The 20,433-nt window shown below is 45.9% G+C and overlaps 1 protein-coding gene across 1 annotated transcript in view; it reads right to left on the bottom strand.

The window, feature by feature from the left end:
- UBR4 (ubiquitin protein ligase E3 component n-recognin 4) overlaps window positions 1-14,033 on the bottom strand; it is a 114,626-nt gene extending 100,593 nt beyond the window's left edge. Inside the window, exons 1-8 of the mRNA XM_084787977.1 lie at window positions 13,783-14,033; window positions 6,536-6,633; window positions 4,236-4,339; window positions 2,905-3,034; window positions 2,660-2,799; window positions 1,768-1,870; window positions 1,514-1,655; window positions 1,256-1,380 (exon numbers count right to left, since the gene is read on the bottom strand). Of these exons, the coding sequence (XP_084644103.1) occupies window positions 1,256-1,380; window positions 1,514-1,655; window positions 1,768-1,870; window positions 2,660-2,799; window positions 2,905-3,034; window positions 4,236-4,339; window positions 6,536-6,633; window positions 13,783-13,958 (1,018 nt within the window). The 5' untranslated portion in view covers window positions 13,959-14,033. The remainder of the gene's footprint in view (window positions 1-1,255; window positions 1,381-1,513; window positions 1,656-1,767; window positions 1,871-2,659; window positions 2,800-2,904; window positions 3,035-4,235; window positions 4,340-6,535; window positions 6,634-13,782) is intronic.
- Between the last annotated feature and the right edge of the window lie 6,400 nt (window positions 14,034-20,433).

The following is a 20,433-nucleotide window of genomic DNA, read 5'->3' as shown; positions in this document are numbered from 1 at the left end:
GGCACCCCTTCACTTAAACTCTTTTACAAGAAAATCTAAGAGTGCTGTGGCAATGTACAGCATTGTTTTCAGCACTTGGGAGACATACACAAATAAACACTAAACAAATAAATCTAATTTTTTTTAAAAAGGTAAGATGCTGGAGAAACAGCTCAATGGTTAAATGTATTGGCTGTTCTCCAGAGAACTCAGTGCAACCCAGCACCCACATTTCACTCATAACCACGTTACTCCATTTCCAGGAGATCCATGGCATCAGGCACAGGGTACATATGTATGTATTTATATATATATATACACACACACAGGCAAAATACTCATACACAAAGTAAAATTTAAAAATACTAATTGGCTTCTACATGTGCTCACAATGGCAAGTACACACACACACACACACACACACACACACACACACACACACACACACACCAGCTGTCAGGCTCCACTTCCAAAGTAACCTGTTTAACAGTAGGAACCCTCAAATCCAATCTCACAGCACCCGACCTAGTCCCCACACCTCTTAGCGCTCTTCCTGCATCTGTTATGTTACTCTACTAAGCCCTCCAGTCTCCACGGCTCCTTGTGGGCAGGGACAACATACTCCTCATCCCATCATAAGGACAGCCCTTGGGGTGTTCCTTCTTCATACAGTATGTTATAACTTCAAATTGTGTGCAATCAAAAAAGGATACAGGACAAGGTTTGGCAGAAGAGATGACTATCAGTAAAGTATGCCATGTAAAACTGAGGAACTGAGCTCCAGTTCATAAATCTACTCTAAAAATCCATGACTAAGTGGGGCATGCTTGTAATCTCAGCACTGAGAAGGTGGATCCCTGGGGCTTGAGGCCAGCCTATCTGATGAGCTCCCAAGCAGAAAGAGACTGTCGCAGAAAAGAAGGAAGGTGGACAGCTACTGAGGAACAATACCCAAAGTTGACTTCTGTTCTCCACCTGCACCCACATATACATGCACCCTGGCAAACCCATGAATACATGTGCACACACCCATGTCAAAACAAACACACACACACACACACACACACACACACACACACACACAAGGCCAGCAGTTAAACACTAGGATCACTTAGAGTCCTATAATGATTTCTCTTGGCCTACGTGTGGTATTAAATAGTCTCTGAGAAAACAGCGGTAAGGAAGGGGAACAGAATTCTCAGAATTCTCATGGCTTCCTCAAATCAAATCCCCGTTTGACGGGAAAACAATTACAACAGATATCAGAATGTCTCACCTGCATATAGACAGCTGAGGCTGAGTACTGTCACATCTTGCAGACGAGAAGGAGTGAGGGGTTCCAACACAGGGAGAGAAAGAGTATCCAAGGCCATGGTTACATCAATCACCAGGGAGTGAAAACTGAAACAACAGAGGAGATGAACGAGGGTCCCTAGAACCACCGCTCTGGTCTCATGAAAAAACTAGCTGAGTAAAGACTAGCCAGTTACATCCCTTGACTAGAACATAAACGGAAGGTCAAGGAGCACCTCACCCATTGCGAACAGCCGTGGCATCAGCTACTGTTGCAGGCATGATGAAGAAGGAATTGGCCACCACCGCATCCTGGAACCGATTGATGTAGCGCAGGAAATAGGGCAGGTTCAGGCACACTCGGAGTAGCTTCTCAGAGCCACCTGGATTAACGAGAAGGCACTCTCTCTAACAGGCCTGTCTGAAGCCTGCTTCTCCTGCACATGGAGGAAGCACAGGCAAGGTGGCTCAGCTCCAACAGTAGGTGGCTCTTACCCAGCTCTTGAAGGCTAGCCACATTCTGAGCCATAAACACATTCCTGGTCTTGCCAGCAGAAGCCTGATCCGTGGATGACTGCTCATCGTTTTCTCCTTCCACCTGAAGGGAAACACAGGCCCTGTCATGACCACTTGCCTGCCACCAGGCACCCTGGAGGGTAAAACAAGAAGGCAGCTCCCTGGACATGCTCAGATGTTCAGCTACAAGTGGGCAACTCTCTACTAATCCTGGAAAACTACAAGAGAAGTAGAGAAATACACAGCTCAGAAACTATTTTACATCACATAGAGTGATGCCTAATGAGGAAAATTACACATGCTTCTGTGTGCACATGCACTGAGAGAAGCACAGGGGAATGAGCAGTACACAGTACAAACTGCGCTAAGGGGGGCCAGGCATGGTGGTGCACGCCTTTAATCCCAGCACTCGGGAGGCAGAGGCAGGCGGATCACTGTGAGTTCGAGGCCAGCCTGGTCTACAAAGTGAGTCCAGGACAGTCAAGGCTACATAGAGAAACCCTGTCTCGGGGGGAAAAAAATGTGCTAAGGAAGATGGGGAGCAGCGGTGCTTCACTCTGTATGATTTGGCCGCGATTTATGTATTTTTCCACCAAAGCTATGCACAACCATGTCACTTAAGTGGGAACATAGTCTAAGAAACGCCCCACTGGATGATTCTGTCATTGTATAGTAGCTGAGTAAACTTATACAAACTCAAGATGCTCACAAGGTCACTAGACAATACAGTTTTAGAGATCTACATCATGTGTGTGGTCTGTCCCTGACCAAAACAGTACACTGTATCTTTTAAATGAAACATAAAATACAATCTTTTCTCAGTTCTATCATCTTAACACATCAAACAGGATATCTGGGCGAAAGAACTCACCAGCGCCTGTGGACTAATGGGGGGAGATGGGACGGTCCTAGGGTTAAAGACTGAGGTCAGCTGGTTCAGAAAGTTCATCTGTACTTCCTTCTGCTTTAGCTCGGGGCTTACTGGCGAGGCCAGCTCTTTCTGATCTTCCACTGTAAAATTCAGAAACAAAAAACGAGGGAGGATGAGGAGAGTGCCAACACAAGGCAACGATGGCCACAGAGGTGGTCGCGTAACCAGGGGTGTCGGGCACACACCGTCTGAAAGTGTCTTCACGGTCTGTGGAAGCTTGGCAGATTTCATCATGGCTGTGAAGGTGATAATTTCCGTTCTGTCTAGTCGGCTACAGCCAGTGCACAGGCCTTTGATCAGCAGAATCAAGTGTTTCTGAAAACAAAACATAGTCACATATGTCTTTTAGGAGAGTCTATACTTTGAGGATTCCAATTAGTATGGGGTCAGATTTAGGTTCATACAATTAACTGCCATGCGAAGGGTTAGGAATACAGCAGTGCTGGAGCAGCTGACTAGCATGCACCTGGCCCCGGGTTCAATACCCGGGGCCTCCAGAAGCGGGGTGGGGAGGGTGGGAGGATAAAAATAAAATTTCAGTGAAAAGTACCCAAGCAGAGATCTCAAACTGATGGTCAAGGTCTAACCAGTTTGCAAATTTGTCTTATTCTCAAGAGTGTATAATTGGCTTCTATTTTCAACTTGAGGCTGTGGTTAATTTTTTATAAAAACACAAGGCCAGGCTGGAGAGATGGCTCAGAGGTTAAGAGCACTGACTACTCTTCCAGAGGTCCTGAGTTTAGTTCCCACCAACCACATGGTGGCTCATAACCATCTATAATGTGTGATCTGATGTCCTCTTCTGGCCTACAGGTGTACATACAAACAAAGCACTGTACACATAATAATAAACAAATAAATCTTTAAAAAAAATAAAATAAAAATAAAAACAGAAGGCCTTAAAACAAATGTAGATTCTTTTCAAGTCTCAATTATCCACAACATGGTAGTTTGAAGCCTCCATTCCTTCATGGCAACAATCAGCTATAGGCAAAGTGGTACGACTTTCTCTGTGTAGCCCTGGCTGTCCTGGACTCACTCTGTGCACCAGGCTGGCCTTGAACTCACAGCGATCCACCTGCCTCTGCCTCCCAAGTGCTGGGATTAAAGGCGTGCGCCACACCTGGCTTGGGTCCCTTTTCTTTCAAGTCTCCCACCTCGTCACTCACACCCCTTTCTCATTGCTACCTGTTCACACATACAGAAGCTTCTGACCCATGGAAAAGACTCTAGTCTGTCTACAAGCTACTGCCGGTACATGTAAATGAAGTTCAGTGAGATTGTAACTGTGTTCATTTACTTACTTACACACACACACATACACACACACACACACACACACACACCTACAGTATTATGACTGTGCTGGCAAGCTGTAACAGACATGGTATGGTCCACAAATAATTACTATCTGGCCAACCTTAGAAGAAATGATTTGTCCACTTCTGCCTGTTACCACCCATCCATCAGTTCCCATACTTAAAATAAAGGCCAGAAACGGACACTCTGTGCTCACCTGGGACACAGCACAGGCCTCATCCGGGTTCTCCAGACGCAGGAGAGAAAACTCAATGAGAACTTTACAGGCCGCTGCCACTGACTGAAGCTGGTTCCGGGGAACTGGGAAAGCAAATAATAGTCACTTAAGAGCCAACAGCTCAGCCTCACACTCAACACAGCTGCAGAGCAAGCACTGAGCTCGGCAGGTTCAGCAATCTCAGCAGCCTTCTCCCTTGGACAACAAGGGCCAACTGCTCATACACAAACTTATGTAATGTTTACTAGAAACTAACTTTAAGAGGAACCACATTGCACTTCAAATGCATCAGCTCATCTAATCATTAGGACCCTTTGTAAGGGAGATATTATCACCTCCTCCACCATGTTTTAGGTTTGTGTTTCTGAGTATTGTTCCTGTACATATATACGTGTGTGTGTGTGTGTGTGTGTGTGTGTGTGTGTGTGTGTGTACCATACACATGCCTACTGCCAAAGGAGGTCAGAAGAGGGTATCAAATCCCCTGAAACTGGTATGGTTGTGAGCCACCACATGTATACTGGGAACCAAAGCTGGATCCTCTGTAAGAGCAAGGATTGCTCTTAACTACTGAGCCATCTCTCTAGTCCTTGTCCTTGAGTTTTTGAGACAGAGTCGCAATCTATCATTCAGGCTGTCCTCAAACTCCCTCTGTGGCCCAGGTGAACCCTGAACTCCCGATTATGAAGCCTCATGTTCCCAAATGGTAGGGCTGCAGACACACGCCACCACATCCTCCCTATCTCTTCCCTGTCATCTTTTTGACAGGTGAGCAAACTGAAGCACGCAGGCTAAATGCCTTGCCTAGAGTTACACAAGTACAACCAAGTTCCAGAGGTTCGCCTCATAAGTTCATAATGTTGGCCTCTTCTTGTCACAGACACTGACATTATGCAAGGGCTGAAGTTGCTTCCAGAAGCTGGCTAGAGCTCATAGTAAACAACACTGAGCTGGAGGAGTTTCAGAAGCAATTCTACGGGCTCCTTTCAGTTTACCTGCTTAGCAAATTATTCAAGTAAACAATTAGAATTCATCAGAATTGAAAAATGTAAAAATTCTGAAATAATGTAAAATAGGACTTGGTCACTTTGAGGGTAGAAAGAACTTGCAAATGGGGAGCAAAGGTCAAAATTTCTTCATACCAAAGACACAAGAGATTCACAACTGCACCAAAACCAGTGAGAAGCAGAAACCTCCTTAGTGGATGATAGCCTGTGTCACTACCTACCAGCATCACCCTCAAGCTGCCGGCAGGTACATGTATGTGTGAGGTCAACAAAATGTTTTGACACCAAGTTTCAGGCCAGCTTGGGCTACTTGTTGAGCTCTAAGCCAGCCTCAGCCAAAAGTCTCAATGAATGAATGAATGAATGAATGAACGAACGAACGAACAAACATGGGGGCTCACAAGGCCGCAGCCATAGCTGAGGAATTACTGCTAACTTAGAGGTGATGAGGGAACACCGTTTTTCTTTGGGAGTGTGGTCTCTGGTAGTTGCCCATGCCCCAGTGAAGGACACACACCTGCTTGCATCCAGGCAGCACTGACTGACTCAGAAAGTTATTAAAAAACAAAGAAATAGGGAAGTTGGGAAGGGATGAGTTAGAGGGATCCAGGGACAGTTGACTGAAGTGGAAAGTAGGAGACAGATAGAAACAAAATACTGTGTGTGTGTGTGTGTGTGTGTGTGTGTGTGTGTGTACACAAGGTTTTCAAAGAATAAAAACACTATCGATAAAAAGAGGCTGGAGAGCTGGCTTAGCAGCCAACAGTGCGCGCTGTCTGCCAGCACTCATAACAGGCAGCTCACAAGCACATGTAGCTCTAGCTTCAGGGACCCAGTACCCCCTTCTCACCGTCAAGAACACCTACATTCACGTGCACATGCCCACAGACAAAAGGACACACAAAAGACAGACAATTAAAAATGAAAATAAACCTCTAAAATAAATAAAAACAAAAGGGCAAGCAAGCATAGACTCACATAAATTAAAATGGAAATGGCAATAAAATATATTTTAAAAAAATAGTGTTCTTGATTAATAAAAAAAAAAAAAAGGGTGGGGTATGAGGCAGGGACAAAGCCAGCAGCTCTTCAATCCCCTGTGGCTAGCCCAGGTGAGGGGTCAACAGCTGCCTCCACTCACAGGTATGAACAGCCTGGAGCTACTGAAACAAAACTTCATTAAATTATCCAAGGAGAGAATCAACAACCTGCCCCCCAACCCCCGCCACCCCCCATTCACAAGCCCTGTCTGGGGCAACAGAGGTGACTCACTGAGGCTGCAGACCGTGGTGATGTAGTGCGTGGACAGTGCGACGAAGGATGAGTAGAACGGCTCATACTGCTTCTCGTGGTGCAGGATCTCTGACTCGCTGCAAGGAAGACAACGTTACTAACACCCAGTGCCCACCGCCTGCTCGAAATTGCCTTATTCTACTCAAACAAAACAGAAGTAAGGAAATGAAAGTGAAAATAGAGCAGGAGGCTAAGGCTATGAGATGACCTCACCCCCAGTATTAAAACACAAACACACATAACCCAAAACATATTACCAATTTGCTCCATACTGTTAATTAAAGACACCTGGATTGCTGATGATCAAAAGCAGACAGACCAGAGTAGTAGAAGCAGATAAAAGTAATCCATTCCGAAGACCAACCAAACACAGCGCCGAGACTTGGAAAGACTCAGCAGGAAGAAATCACAGTAAGAAACCCTACAACACCAACCCTCACAACCTGAGCACCAGCCTCCTCCAAGCCGGGCTAACACCCAGTGGCAACAGAACAGTTAGTCCCTTTTCAAACCTCATCCCTATCTTTAGCTGAGGAAGCTTCTGGGAAAATCTGGAGCCCAACTCACTCTAAAGGCTGGATACACTGTAAGTCACTTTTATCAACTCAGAAGCTAAGGCACAAACCATGAACTAAGCCAGGCAACAAAAAGACAAAATGTATCTTATTAGAGGCAAAGAGCAGACAGGGGGTTAAATAGTTTCCTCAGTGAATTCATCCCTAGCAAGCAGTATCCACCCAGCAAGAGAAATGTAAACAGAGATGATCCATTCACCAGCAGGCTCATCTTCTTGCCAAATGAATACAAGAGCACAAATGCCATGTCTGTGTTTGGGAAGTGCCAGTGTGAGTGCCGAATCACCTCAGAGCACACGCAGGAGTCTAGCACTGCAAGTGCTTTGCTGTCTGGGGATTCACCAAGGATTAAGTGAGTGTGTATCAAAGATTAGACCCTTATTAGAAAAGTATTCCTGGGGCGCCTATAATGTACCAGAACCTTCCTGGCCACCAGTGTCGGGCTCCTCTGTCATGATAGGCAAGACAGGAGAAAGAAAAACCTTCCAGCTTCAAGCAGCACTCACTCTTCCAGGAGACTGGCATCTCTCTAAAGCTCCGCCACCACACCCTTCCATTCACAACACACACTGGAGTTTCCCAGTCTGCGTTCTAAGTGTTTTCCTACTCGGTAATTCCACGGAGTCTGCTGAGTCACTGCCCTTCACTGTTTTATTTCAAAAGTTCAGATCTGCTTATTACCTCCACTCTTTTTTCGTTACCAAGTCTTAGAGAAAAACTACCTACTCAAAGGATGAGCTTACTCTGCGCTTCCACTCCCATTCTGGTAAGACAATAAATTAATTAGTAAATACACAGGCACACACAGGAATAAACAAACCTATTCAGTTGCCTGGCCCTCAGTGAGAGATGTGGGGTGAGAGTTGTTGGGTGGCTATTTCTCTTGCCCTCTTTGTTGTTGTCTTGAGACACAGTCCAATGCAGTCAGCCTTCCTAATGCTGCAGCCCTTTTACTACAGAGTTCCTCATGTTGTGGTGACCCTCCAACCGTAAGACTGTTGCTACTTCATAACTGTAATTTTGCTACTGTTATGAACTATAATGTAAATATCTCTGTTTTCCCATGCACTCAGGCAACCCCTGTGAAAGGGTTGTTTCACCCCCAAACCGGTCTCCACCCACAGGTTGAAAACTGCTGGTCTAATGTATCACAGGCTGACCTGGAACTCAATATATAGGTGAAAATGAATGACCCTGAACTTCTGATCTTCCTGGCTCCACCTCCCAGGTAACAGAATTACAAGAATGTGCCAAAGGTATGCCACCAGGCATTAAAATGCAGCTGGTCTGGGTGCTGCTGGGCTATACAGATGTTAGGCAACTACTCTACTAACTAAGCTACATTCCAGGCTCTGTGTGTGTGTGTGTGTGTGTGTGTGTGTGTGTGTGTGTGTGTGTGTGTCTGTCTGTCTGTCTGTCTGTCTGTCTCTTATCCTGAGGCCTCATAGATCTCACTATGATATATCAGAAATCCCGTCGTTCCCTGCCCCCTTGTAAATATACAGCAGCCTTACTCCAATAATGTAACAAAAATGTTGGGAGCGGGTACTGGTAGAGGAAAATGGTCCTGTACTCAGCTCTACTTAAGGTTCATTTATGGTGGGCTAGCAAGATGGCTCAGTGGTTAAGGGCACTTGCCATAAAAAACCTGGCAACCTGAGTTTGAGCCCAGGAAACCACATAAAGGTAGAAGAAAAGAAATGACTGCACAAAGTAGCCTTCTGATGGCCACATATGTGCCAGAGCACAAGCGCATCACACGTACACACATCATACACACACACACACACACACACACACACACACACACACACACACACAAAATGCTTAGGGCAACTAGGGATAAGGTCAGGAATAAGATCTTTTAAAGGCTAGAAAGAAGAGTAGACATGATTCCCCGGTCTCTTGCTTTTATAGAAAAGTGACCAAATAATGGTTTGTCACCCATTCCCCAAGGACGCCTGTAAACTCCAGGATCCCAGAAGATGGTAAAACCCAAGAAGAGGACCAAAGGCAAGAAGGGTCAGCAGGAGGGAGAACAAAGAGACAAGAATCACAGGAGAAAAATGAGAGGACTTGAGGGCAGGTCAGCCCCTTTCCTGAAACATTCACTTCTAAAAGACTTTGCAGTCATGTCTTAGAACACCGTTAGACCTCACCAACGAGAGTTCCTATCCTACTAAGTAAGTGGAAAGAGAAGGAACAGAAGACAGACAGGTCAGAGAACCTAATTTGATGTTTAAGGAAGGAAGGAAAGACAGACAGAGGAAAGACAGACAGACTAGCTAGCATCTGGAAATATGCTGCTCATTTTAGAAAGAACGGGGTATCTGAAGAGGGTACATAATAAAAAACTACAGGTTCCCCTCACTTTTCCCCTGGAGATAATACCCTGTATGTCTGTTTCCTAGACTGTGGAAGACAACAACTCCTTATCAACTTCAACTCCTAAACAGAAAATCCCTCATGGTATTTCTCTCATGTTACTTGTGTATGTGAACAAACACACACACACACACACACACACACAGAGAGAGAGAGAGAGAGAGACAGAGACAGAGACACACAGTCATTTAACCAAAGAACTGTGAGTTTTCTGCCCAATTTTTCTCCCAGGTTCTTGATGAGCTGGTGGTGAGTGTGCTAAGACACCAGGACAAGCACACTGTCTTTTGGTGATGGCTTCTCCCTTCAGTGGCTCAACTGTCAACTATGTCACTCCAGTATGTGACGGCACTAGACAAGGGTCATGCAGCACTGTCTCTCTTCGGGACTTCCAGAAAGGAAGGATCTTCACGGCCTGGTGCAGTGTTCTAGCAGCCCCCCTATTCCAGGTAGTAGCTCTGCCCTAAATTCCAAGGAATACCTGGGAGACAGGATTTTTTCAAAGATGCTTATCATGAAAGAAACCAGAGCCACTCAGAAAGGGGTGAGGGGTGTTGGTTTTTAAATCTATGTAGACTAAAAGGCAGCTATGCTGCCACCCAGGTCTGGCAGAGCTCTGAAAGGAATTCTCTAGGCCTTGTAACAGAGACATATAAAAGATTTTCAGTCTGTACTACAAGATCAGCAGGCTACGGACAATAGAACAGAAGTCATCCATACTCAACTAAACTCAGACAGTATTTTCCTTCAAAGAGCTAATGACACTTGAGGGCACACACCACAGCTCACCCACGCTAATCTACTACCCCTTGCTTTACAACATGGTCTTAACATCAAGCAATCTTTCTGTTTTGTTTTTGTTTTTGTTTTTGTTTTTGTTTTTCGAGACAGGGTTTCTCTATGTAGCCTTGGCTGTCCTGGACTCGCTTTGTAGACCAAGCTAGTCTCGAACTCACAGCTATCCGCCTGCCTCCCGAGTGCTGGGATTAAAGGCGTGCGCCACCACGCCCGGCTAACATCAAGCAATCTTATCAGACAGTTATGATCAGACCCTAAGAATTTTCTTTTTTTTTTTTGGTTTTTCGAAACAGGGTTTCACTGTGCAGCCTTGGCTGTCCCAGGCTGGCTTCGAACTCAGAGATCAACCTGCCTTTGCCTCCCGAGTGCTGGGATTAAAGGTGTGTCCCACTACCACCTACCTTAAGAATTTTTGGTGTACTCTGTCCTCAAAAAGTCAGTTCCAATTATAAAGCATGACTTGAGACAAGGGGTAAAATGGAGAAACTGAGAAGCAGCTCTCAGAGTGTGAGACCCAGCAGTTCCAGGACAGGCATTCAGTGAGTGAGCAGACTGTAGGGCAGGGGGTAAGGACCGTGGCGGTGAAGGCAACACAACACTGCCACAGAAAAACAGAGGGTCCCTGGAGACAAGGGAGAAAAGCAGGGCAGCTGTAACCATAGAAGAAACAAGGCAAGTGGAGGCCACAGAACAGCCTTCCCACAAGCACAGCAGAGCCCAGCAGCAGGTTGGGCCCCTAACTTACAACAGCTGGAAACAATGTCAGCCCAACTTGGGCTGAAGACTGACACTATACTAAGTGGCCTAAGGCCCTGAGCAACAAATGTTTCCACATTTCTGAGTCCCCTACTGTATTTTTCTGGAGAGAAAACATTTGGGAAACTGGTAACAAAATATAATTAGTGTGCTTCAAGGCAGGGTTGAGGCAAATGAGGGGCCATAATCTAAACGCCACTGGCTGTTTTTTATATCCTTTAATGGCTGAATCTTCTACAATGCATCATTTCAAGGCCTGCTAGAAGTTAAACACATCCCGTTTGGTCATATTTGGATAATATCACACATAGCTGCCTTTGTCTAGGATGGCAGAGGTGAACTGCCCACACAGGCCTGCAGATACTACCTGACCCTTCAGAGCAAGGCTGCTGGCCTATGCTCTACACACTGTATGTGACACTACTTTACACTGTAAGGAACTGAGAAGCCAGAGGTGTATTCTTTTTGTACGATCAATTCCTTCCAAGAAGACACAGAATAAGACTTCAAACTTAGCTGAGCTATATAAAAACCAGAAGATCAACTTCAAAACTCCTCATTTCCAATAAAATGTGATATTACTAAACACATCATTTTTCCTAAAACTATAAAGAGATTCACTCATGTCTACATACACAGAGAGCTCCTCGTTCTCTCACACGCTTAGCATAATTCAATTCTAGTACAGTGTTTGGATTCACCGGGTTGCAAAGGGTTGCTCTGACTACGTTTAAAAGGGCCGAGAAAATGAAATGTACATGAGTGTCAGCAAATGACACTATAACCTCAGCTCACAGCCAGAGAAGCAAGAAAGAATGATCTAGAAGGAAGCAAACATTGTTGATTGTAAGTAGTAAGCATGATTTCATGGAAAGTATCAGTAAGTTACACTTTTAGGACAGTAAAATAGGAGCCTGCATGGTTGGCTGGAGATGGGGAGAGTGCCTGGCACCCGAGCCCAATAACCTTGAGGTCAATCCCCAGAAACTGAGACGGAAGGAGAGAATCAACTCCTAAAACTTGTCCTCTGACCTCCAGCAGAATGCATTTGCGCTCTCTTGTGCTCTCTCTCCCATGCTCCCTCGAGCGCACATGCGCGCTCTCTCTCTCTCTCTCTCTCTCTCACACACACACACACACACACATACACACACACAGAGTTAGATTAGAATAGGGCAGAAAGATAGCCCAGTGATTAAGAGCACTTCCTGTTCTCTGGTGTCTTTTTTTTTTTTTTTTAAGATTTATTTATTTAATGTGTATGTTGAGTACTCTATCTGCATGTGCGCCTTGGTGCCAGAAGAGGGGATCTGAATCCAGAATAGATGGTTGTGGGACACTGTGTGGTTGCTGGGAACTGAACTCTGAGCCTCTGGAAGAGTACACAGTGCTCTTAGCCACTGACCCATCTCTCCAGTCCCACTTCCTGTTTTCTTCCAAGGCTCAAGTTCGGATCCCAGCAACAGTGTCCTGTGGCTTGTAACTGCCCATAACGCCATCTCCAGGGAATCTGAAATCCTCCTTTTCCTCCTCTGGCATCCAAATACAGATGACACACATACATGGACTTTTTTTTTAAGGGAGAAAAAGACAGTAAAATAAAAAGAGGCTACATAATTTGAGAATAATACTTTTTGATACTTGTTTTCATCTTCAGAACCATCTTGAACATAACCAAGCAGGAAAATCTGTTAAATCTTAAGGTATCAAACCCAACCACTGTTTTATTATAAGTTGTTAAAGATCATTCATCTAAAACATCACAGATAGTGACAATTACTGATAAGCAATGTGCCAAACCATGCGCCTCCCCTGAGTAACACACAGCGATTTCTATTTTTCCAAATAATACTGAGATATACCCTGTTGACTAACAAAGCTAAAATGACCCGCTTAGCAATTTCAGGGAGTCACTACAGTCAGGTTTCCCTAGGAAAACGAAAGTGAGAAAACAGAATTTAAAAGCCTGAGTCTACTATTAAACTCAAAGACTGCTGTGAGCTCAGTAATCAGGAAAAGGTAGACACTGAGATCACCACCTTCCAAAAAAGAAATACGACTCTTGCAATCTGACAATCTGTACAAAAAGGTAAGAGCACATAACAGCAAGCCAACGAACAGTCGCGTAAGTAAAGAGTTCAAAGTATTTTATTGACAAAGAGGACTTGGGTCTCGGACACACGCAGTTCCAGTGCAAATGCAAGAGGGATGCAAAGTAAAACCAAAGTATTCAGTGGTAACTAGTGGCTACAGTCACAGAAACAGCACGTGCCCCCAGTGATCATAGCGCCTAAGAAAGACCGTTATTAAACTATGTGGTAGAGATCTCCAATGTAAATCTCGGGCTTTGCTGGCAAGAGAAATGCAAACTCATCCATGCCCTGACCTTAACACAGGGGGGCAGGCCAGGGGACACCGGCCAAGGAACACCTTGCATCTCAAAAGCCAGTTCTCAAACGCGTCCGGCCACGCCCTCCAGCAAGAGTAGCCATAAAAGTTTTGCTCCGAAGGGGAAATCGAGTCAAGGATGGTCTGCGCCAGAACTGGGAGGAGATCAGAGACGCTCTTGACCCCAGCGCCCGGGAGCCCCGAAGCCATGCTTGGGGTGGATTCCCGGAGGGAGGCTGCGGGACAGCGGGGACTCAAGACCAGGCAAGTCCTCCCCTCCCCCCAACCCAACCCCCGCCGCCCTCCGGCGCCGCCGCCCGGTACCTCTCGATGACTGAGGCCACCAGCTGCGGCAACTCCTTCATCTCGAAGGCGGAGTAGGACGCGGACAGTAGGGGCCGCACCGCCACCTCCCAGCCCGGGGTCGTGTCCTGCCCGGTCGCCGGGGCTCCGGGCGCTGGAGCTGCTCCCGCCGCCTCTTCGCCGCCGCTCGTCGCCATCTTTCGTCGTACTACTGCGGCTCCCTCCGGGGGTTTGCCACCGGCCCAGCGCCGCCTCCCGGGAGGGGGCGGAAGTGACGCGACCGTGCGCGTCAGACAGCGCGCCGCGGGTCGCTCAACAAAAACGCAAGGAAGCTAGGCCGCCTCCGACTTCCCGGGGCAGGACTCGAAGTAGTGCGCCTGCGTAGGAGTGAGTGCTCCGGGGAAGGGCCGGGCGCGATGCCCTCTGCGCGTGCGCTAGGAAGGCACGAGCATCGTAGCGCGTGCCTGTAGGGAGAGCTAACTACTGCGCGTGCGCAGGCTCTGCACTTAGCGACACTATGGCTTCCCAAGCCTGTTACAATTTTAAGTCTGTAACTTGGATCTGGAAAAGATGTGGAAAGCAGCGGAATGGCGCCATTCTGGGATAGTCAGGGACGAGAGGAAGTCAAAGCCTGTCCGCTGTTAGCCGCTTCCTTTGCCAGTGTACCGCATGAACAGCCATTTTAGCGCTGCCCAGTTGGCAAAACTTTCTCCGCACACCACCTGCCAATGATTCTCTTCATGACTTCCTATTTCTTGCTGTCACTTCCCCCCCCCCCCCCAGACAGGGTTTCTCTGTGTAGCCCTAGCTGTCCTGGACTCCCTTTGTAGACCTGGCTTAACCTCAAACTCACAGGCATCCACCTGCCTCCGCCTCTGCCTCACGAGTGCTGGGGATTAAAGGCATACGCCACCACCGCCCGGCTTGCTGTCACTCCTTTGTATTTAGGATCCCTTCAGTAATAATACTGAGAGGAGGTTTTTAAGTTTTTTGAAATGTGGTCGCACTATATAGGCCAGATTATCTGGGAATTTTCCACCGTCAGGCTCCGGAGAGGAGCCATTGCGACAGGAACTGTTTAGTACAGGTTGGCCTGCGGTAGAACTACAGGTATGGGTCCTTACACCAATTTATAGTTCCGGCGTGAGGGTTGTTTTATTATGTTTGGGCGTTCCCACTGTAGCCCAGGGTGGCCTGGACCATTATACAACCCTCTTGCCTCAGCCTCCCAAAATGCTGAGATTATATAGGTGCGCTACACCACATCCCACCACGAACAGTATTGATAGTAATAGCAAGTCTAATACTTCTGTTCTTTAGGTGCTGCGAAGGCACTCGGAATAGACATCCTCAATCTCAAAATCATACATTTTAGTAATGGACGTTTGTTCTTGAGATAACATTTATGTTCTAAATCTAGATTTGAGATGCTGGAGAGATGGCTTAGCAGCGTTCCATTCTCTAGTTGGCTGCTGTCTGTAATTCCAGTTCCTGGGGATTTGATGCCCTCTTCTGGATTCTATGAGAACCTGCGTCCCCACACGCACATACCACTCCACCCCCCCCACACACATATATGCACATAAGTCTTTTTAAAATGCTTGGTAGTGCCATCACTGGGGAGGCAGAGGGTTACCACAAATTCAAGACCCATCTGGTCTACATAGCAATTTACAAACTTACCAGGAATATACAAGACTGTCTCAAAAAAGCAGCATACATACATTTAGATAGCAAACACTTAAAAGCAGTTTAGATGAAGCATACGTTTCTAGAAACTACGGAATAGTAATATTTTTTATTTTTAAAAAATTTATTTATATAGTTTAAGTATATGAGTGCTCTATCTGCGTGTACACCTGCACGCCAGAAGAGGGCATCAGATCCCTGTATAGTTGGCTGTGAATCACCATGTGGTTGTCAGGAATTGAACTCAGGACCTTTGGAAGAGCAGACAGTGCTGTTAACTGCTGAGCCATATCTCCAGACCCCCAGAATAGTAATATTTTAAATGAACTGAAAATAAAAGTGAGCCGGGCGTGGTGGTACACACCTGTAATCCCAGCACTCGGGAGGCAGAGGCAGGTGGATCACCGTGAGTTTGAGGCCAGCCTAGTCTACAAAGTGAGTCCAGGACAGTCAAGTATACACAAAGAAACTCTGTCTCAAAAAACAAAAAATGAATAAATAAGTAAATAAATAAATAAATAAAAAAGAAGGACTTTTAACCCTGAGAGTCTGAGGATCTGAAAATTTTAAAATCAGCTGTAGGAGCAAGAGAGGTAGCTCAGGAATTAAGAACAGAGGCTGAAGCCAGGCATGGTGGCGCATGCCTTTAATTCCAGCACTCAGGAGGCAGAGGCAGGTGGATCTCTGAGTTCAAGGCCAGCCTGATCTACAAAGCCAGTCCAGGAAAACCAGGGTTATTACACAGAGAAACTCTGTCTCAAAAAAAAAAAAAACAACAACAACAACAAAAAACAACCAGGTTGCTTTTTCCAGAGACTCCAGGTTCAATCCTAGCACCTATACTCACAGCTGTCAGTATCTGTAGCTCCAGGGAATTCATCACCCTCTTCTGGCCTTTCCCCACACCCAGTCTAAGGCACACAAAAACGTAAATAAAAGCAAAAAAAAAATTTTTTTTTTGGTTTTTCGAGACAGGGTTTCTCTGTGTAGCCTTGGCTGACCTAGACTCGCTTTTGTAGTCCAGGCTGGCCTCGAACTCAGAGATCCGCCTGCCTCTGCCTCCCGAGTGCTGGGATTAAAGGTGTACACCACCACGCCCGGCCAAAAGCAAATTTTAGGGCAGTTGGAGAAATGGTTCTTTTGGAAGATTGAGGTTTAGTTCCCAGCACCCATAACCATTTGTAACTCCAGTCCCAGGGGATCTTATGCCTTCTGATCCAAGTGCACCAGGCATGGAAATAGTGCACATATATACATGCAGGCAAAACATTCACACGCATAAATCCTCTTAAAATCTTTTAAATACATTTCTAAACCACACAAATGATGAGAGGTGTCCATACGCTGTCTATCGGGCTCCCTATCTGGGATGGGCGATTTGTGTGTAGGGTCTCCCCAGGAGAACTCTTGCTACACAACACCCTCTTGTCTCCTCCTCATTATCAGTAACTCATCCCCATGTCCTCTTGAACACCTTCCCCATTCAAAACCAAATAAAATAGCAAGGAACCACCTGCTTTGAGTAAAACTGCAAGGGGCTAATCTAATTAATGAGGATAAGGGTTCGTGGAATATTCACAAAGGAAAAGAAACGAAATGGGTCAGAGAACTAAGAGAAGAAATACAATCTCAAAAACCAGATGGAAGCTGCTTTCTGACTGAGGAAGGCTGGTACATTGCTTGTCCTGAGATAAGCAGCCCTGTTGGGAGAGCACAGAAGCAGCCCCTGGAGGCCCATGTTGGAAAGAACTGAGCCTCCAATAGCAGTGCGACCAGCTGTTCCATGTATCTAGGCTGCTTCCGGTATCAGCAGAGTTCCACACCTCAGGGCATCTTCTGACGCCGGTATGAGGAGTCCATGTCCAGCCCACTGAGCCTCCTGACACCTAGCAGTGACCAACATCTTGGCTGTCGCTTATGCTTAAATAACTCAATTCCTCATCTACAGAAAATACATGAGCTAATCAATCAAGGCGGGTGGTTGCTTATAAATGAGGGGGAAGAGCCTGAGGGATGGCTTAGATGTTAAAAGTGCAAGCTGCTCTTGCAGAAGACCCAGGTTCAGTTCCCGGCACCCACGTGATAGCCCCAACAGTCTTTAACTCCAGTTCCAAAGGTGTGATGCCCTCTCTTGGATCTTTGGGCACCAGACATGTATATGGTGCATACACATACACATAAAATAAAAGAAATATAAGGCCAGGCATGGTGGCCCATACCTTTCACCTCAACACTCAGAAGGCAGAGGCAGGCACAGCTTTGTGAGTTCAAAGCCAGCTTGGGGGGCTGGAGAGATAGCTCAGTGGTTAAGAGCGCCACCTGCTCTTCCAGAGGTCCTGAGTTCAATTCCCAGCAACTACATGGTGGCTCACAACCATCTATAATGTAATCTGATACCCTCTTCTGCAGATAAAGCACTCATATGCAATAAATAAAATAAATAAATAAATCTTAAAAAATAAAAAAGCCAGCTTGGTCTACACAGGGAGTTTCAATCGAGCCAGGACTACAATAGAAAGACAATGTATCAAAACAAAACATAAAAATTAAAAAGAAAAAAATAATAAAAGAAAATCAAGGCTTAAGAGAAAAGTTAGACTTTACTCAGGCATTAGCTATGTTAATCCCCTGCTTTGAGCAGCTTTGATAAGATGGTAAAGGTTAAAAGATGAAATGTTTGAATTCTATGAAGGTGAGTCACTTCCTGACCAGTAGCTACTTTAAGATTCTGGCACTTAAGTAGGGGAAAACTAGAATTGTTGCAGACTAACTGTGCTATGGAAACACAGCAGGCAGTATAAGGGGCTGGTCACATGGCTCAGCCATTCAGCGCACTGGCTGTTCTTCCAGAGGACTCAGTTAAGTTCCCAAGACTCACATGGTGGCTCACCATCATCCCTAACTCCAGTTCCAAGAGATCCAGCATCCTCTTCTGGCCTCTATGGGTACCAGGCACACACACAGAACACTCACACAGATGCGGGGAAAACACTCACAAAAACAAATCTTAAAACAAACAAGGGGGCTGAAGAGATGGCTCAGTGGTTAAGAGCACTGTCTGCTCTTTCAGTGGTCCTGAGTTCCATTCCCAACAATCACATGGTGGCTCATAACCATCTATAATGAGATCTGGTACCCTCTTCTGGTGTGTATAGAAAATAAATAAATAAATCTAAAAACAAAACAAAGAAGCAAATCATGGCAGTGAGATAAAGGCTGATGATACCACTTGGCCATCCTACACAAAATTCCAGTCACTGTGTAATTCAGCTCTAACACATACCTTTGATGCAAGAACTTTCTGGTTTGCTTTTTGTTGTTTTTTGCTTTTGTTTTTTTCAAGACAGGGTTGCTCTGTGTAGGCTTGGCTGTCCTAGACTCACTTTGTAGATCCGCCTGCCTCTGCCTCCCAAGTGCTGGGATTAGAGGTGTGCGCCACCAAGCCAGGCCTAGGACTTTCTGATATTGTAAACAGGTGATTATGATGTTGTTCAACCGGCCCTAACATACATCTTTAATACAAGAGCTTTCTGTACACAGGATTTGATAAAGTTAACCCTAGGTCAAGAGATGGGACAAGCTGACAGGGATACGGAGCAGGACGGCTTTGAGTTGAAGGGTATTTAAGACAGCATGGAGAAGAGGCTTTTTGACCTTTGAGCTAGCAAGCTTTTGGCCTTGGGGGTTTTGGCTTTTCCTCCTGGGCTGTCAGCTGAGCTAGTGAGCTTTTTGGGCTTTTTTTCCTGAGATGTGAGCTGAGTAAGAAGGTCATCTGGGTGCTTTCTCTGTCTCTGATCTAGCAAATTTTCACCCCAGAATCTGCCTCCTGAGTCTTCATTGGTAAAAATCAAACAGTTGGGATTCATTCTCTCTCTCTCTCTCTCTCTCTCTCTCTCTCTCTCTCTCTCTCCCCCTCCCTCCCTTCCTCTCTCTCTCTCATTTTTTTCAATTTATCCACTCACATTTTTTATTTATATATTCCCAATTATTTAAATACCTTCAATCTCCTCTTTCGCTTAAGATTAAAGTTAGAACAAAAAGAAAATGTGGCTAGAATATGTTTTAGATAGTATATCCAACAGCTCTTATCTAGCAACATTTTTGAAAAACATATTTTATTTACTCACATTACATCTCAATTGTTATCACATCCCTTGTATTCTCCCATTCCTCCCTCCCTCCCATTTTCCCCTTACTCCCCTCCCCTATGACTGTGACTGAGGGGGACCTCCTCCCCCTGTATATGTTCATAGGACATCAAGTCTCTTCTTTGTAGCCTGCTGTCCTTCCTCTGAGTGCCACCAGGTCTCCCCATCCAGGGGACGTGGTCAAATATGGGTCACCAGAGTTCGTGTGAAAGTCAGATCCCACTTTCCACTCAACTGTGGAGAATGTCTTGTCCATTGGCTAGATCTGGGTAGGGGTTCGAAGTTTACTACCTGTATTGTCCTCGGCTGATGCCATAGTTTGAGCAGGACCCCCGCTTTTTGGGTTTTGAAGACAGGGTTTTTCTGTGTAGCTGTGGCTGTCCTGGACTCACTTTGTAGAACAGGCTGGCCTCAAACTCACAGAGATCCGCCTGCCTCCGCCCCTGAGTGCTGGGATTAAAGGCATGAGTTACTATACCTGGCTGAATGGTTGGAATTTTCATTTTTTAAAACAAGCCACTCTATCTCAATACTAGGGCAGGCAGGGTAGAGTGGCATCTGCCTTTAGTCCAGGCACACCTCTGTGTGTTCAGGCCTGCCAGACTCACAAGGTGAGGCCTTGTAACAAAGCAAAACCCAGAGCAGAAAAATGTTATGGGTCCCAGTGCCTACTCCCAGGTAGCTTTTCACAAAGCCAGCAGTACAGGGGCCTGTCGCTGGAAATGTCAGATGGTCACTAACCCAGCTGGACAATTGACGAGTAAAGGAAACTGGTTATCACCCATGAGGAAGTTGGCATGTTGCCTTAGAGAACATAACTCCATTTTTTTTCTGA

The sequence above is a fragment of the Acomys minous genome (genome assembly GCF_964271855.1).
Source record: "Acomys minous genome assembly, chromosome: 6".
Classification (NCBI taxonomy): Eukaryota; Metazoa; Chordata; class Mammalia; order Rodentia; family Muridae; genus Acomys; species Acomys minous.
Note: the sequence above shows the minus strand (reverse complement) of the source record. Positions and strands in the feature narration are given on the sequence as shown.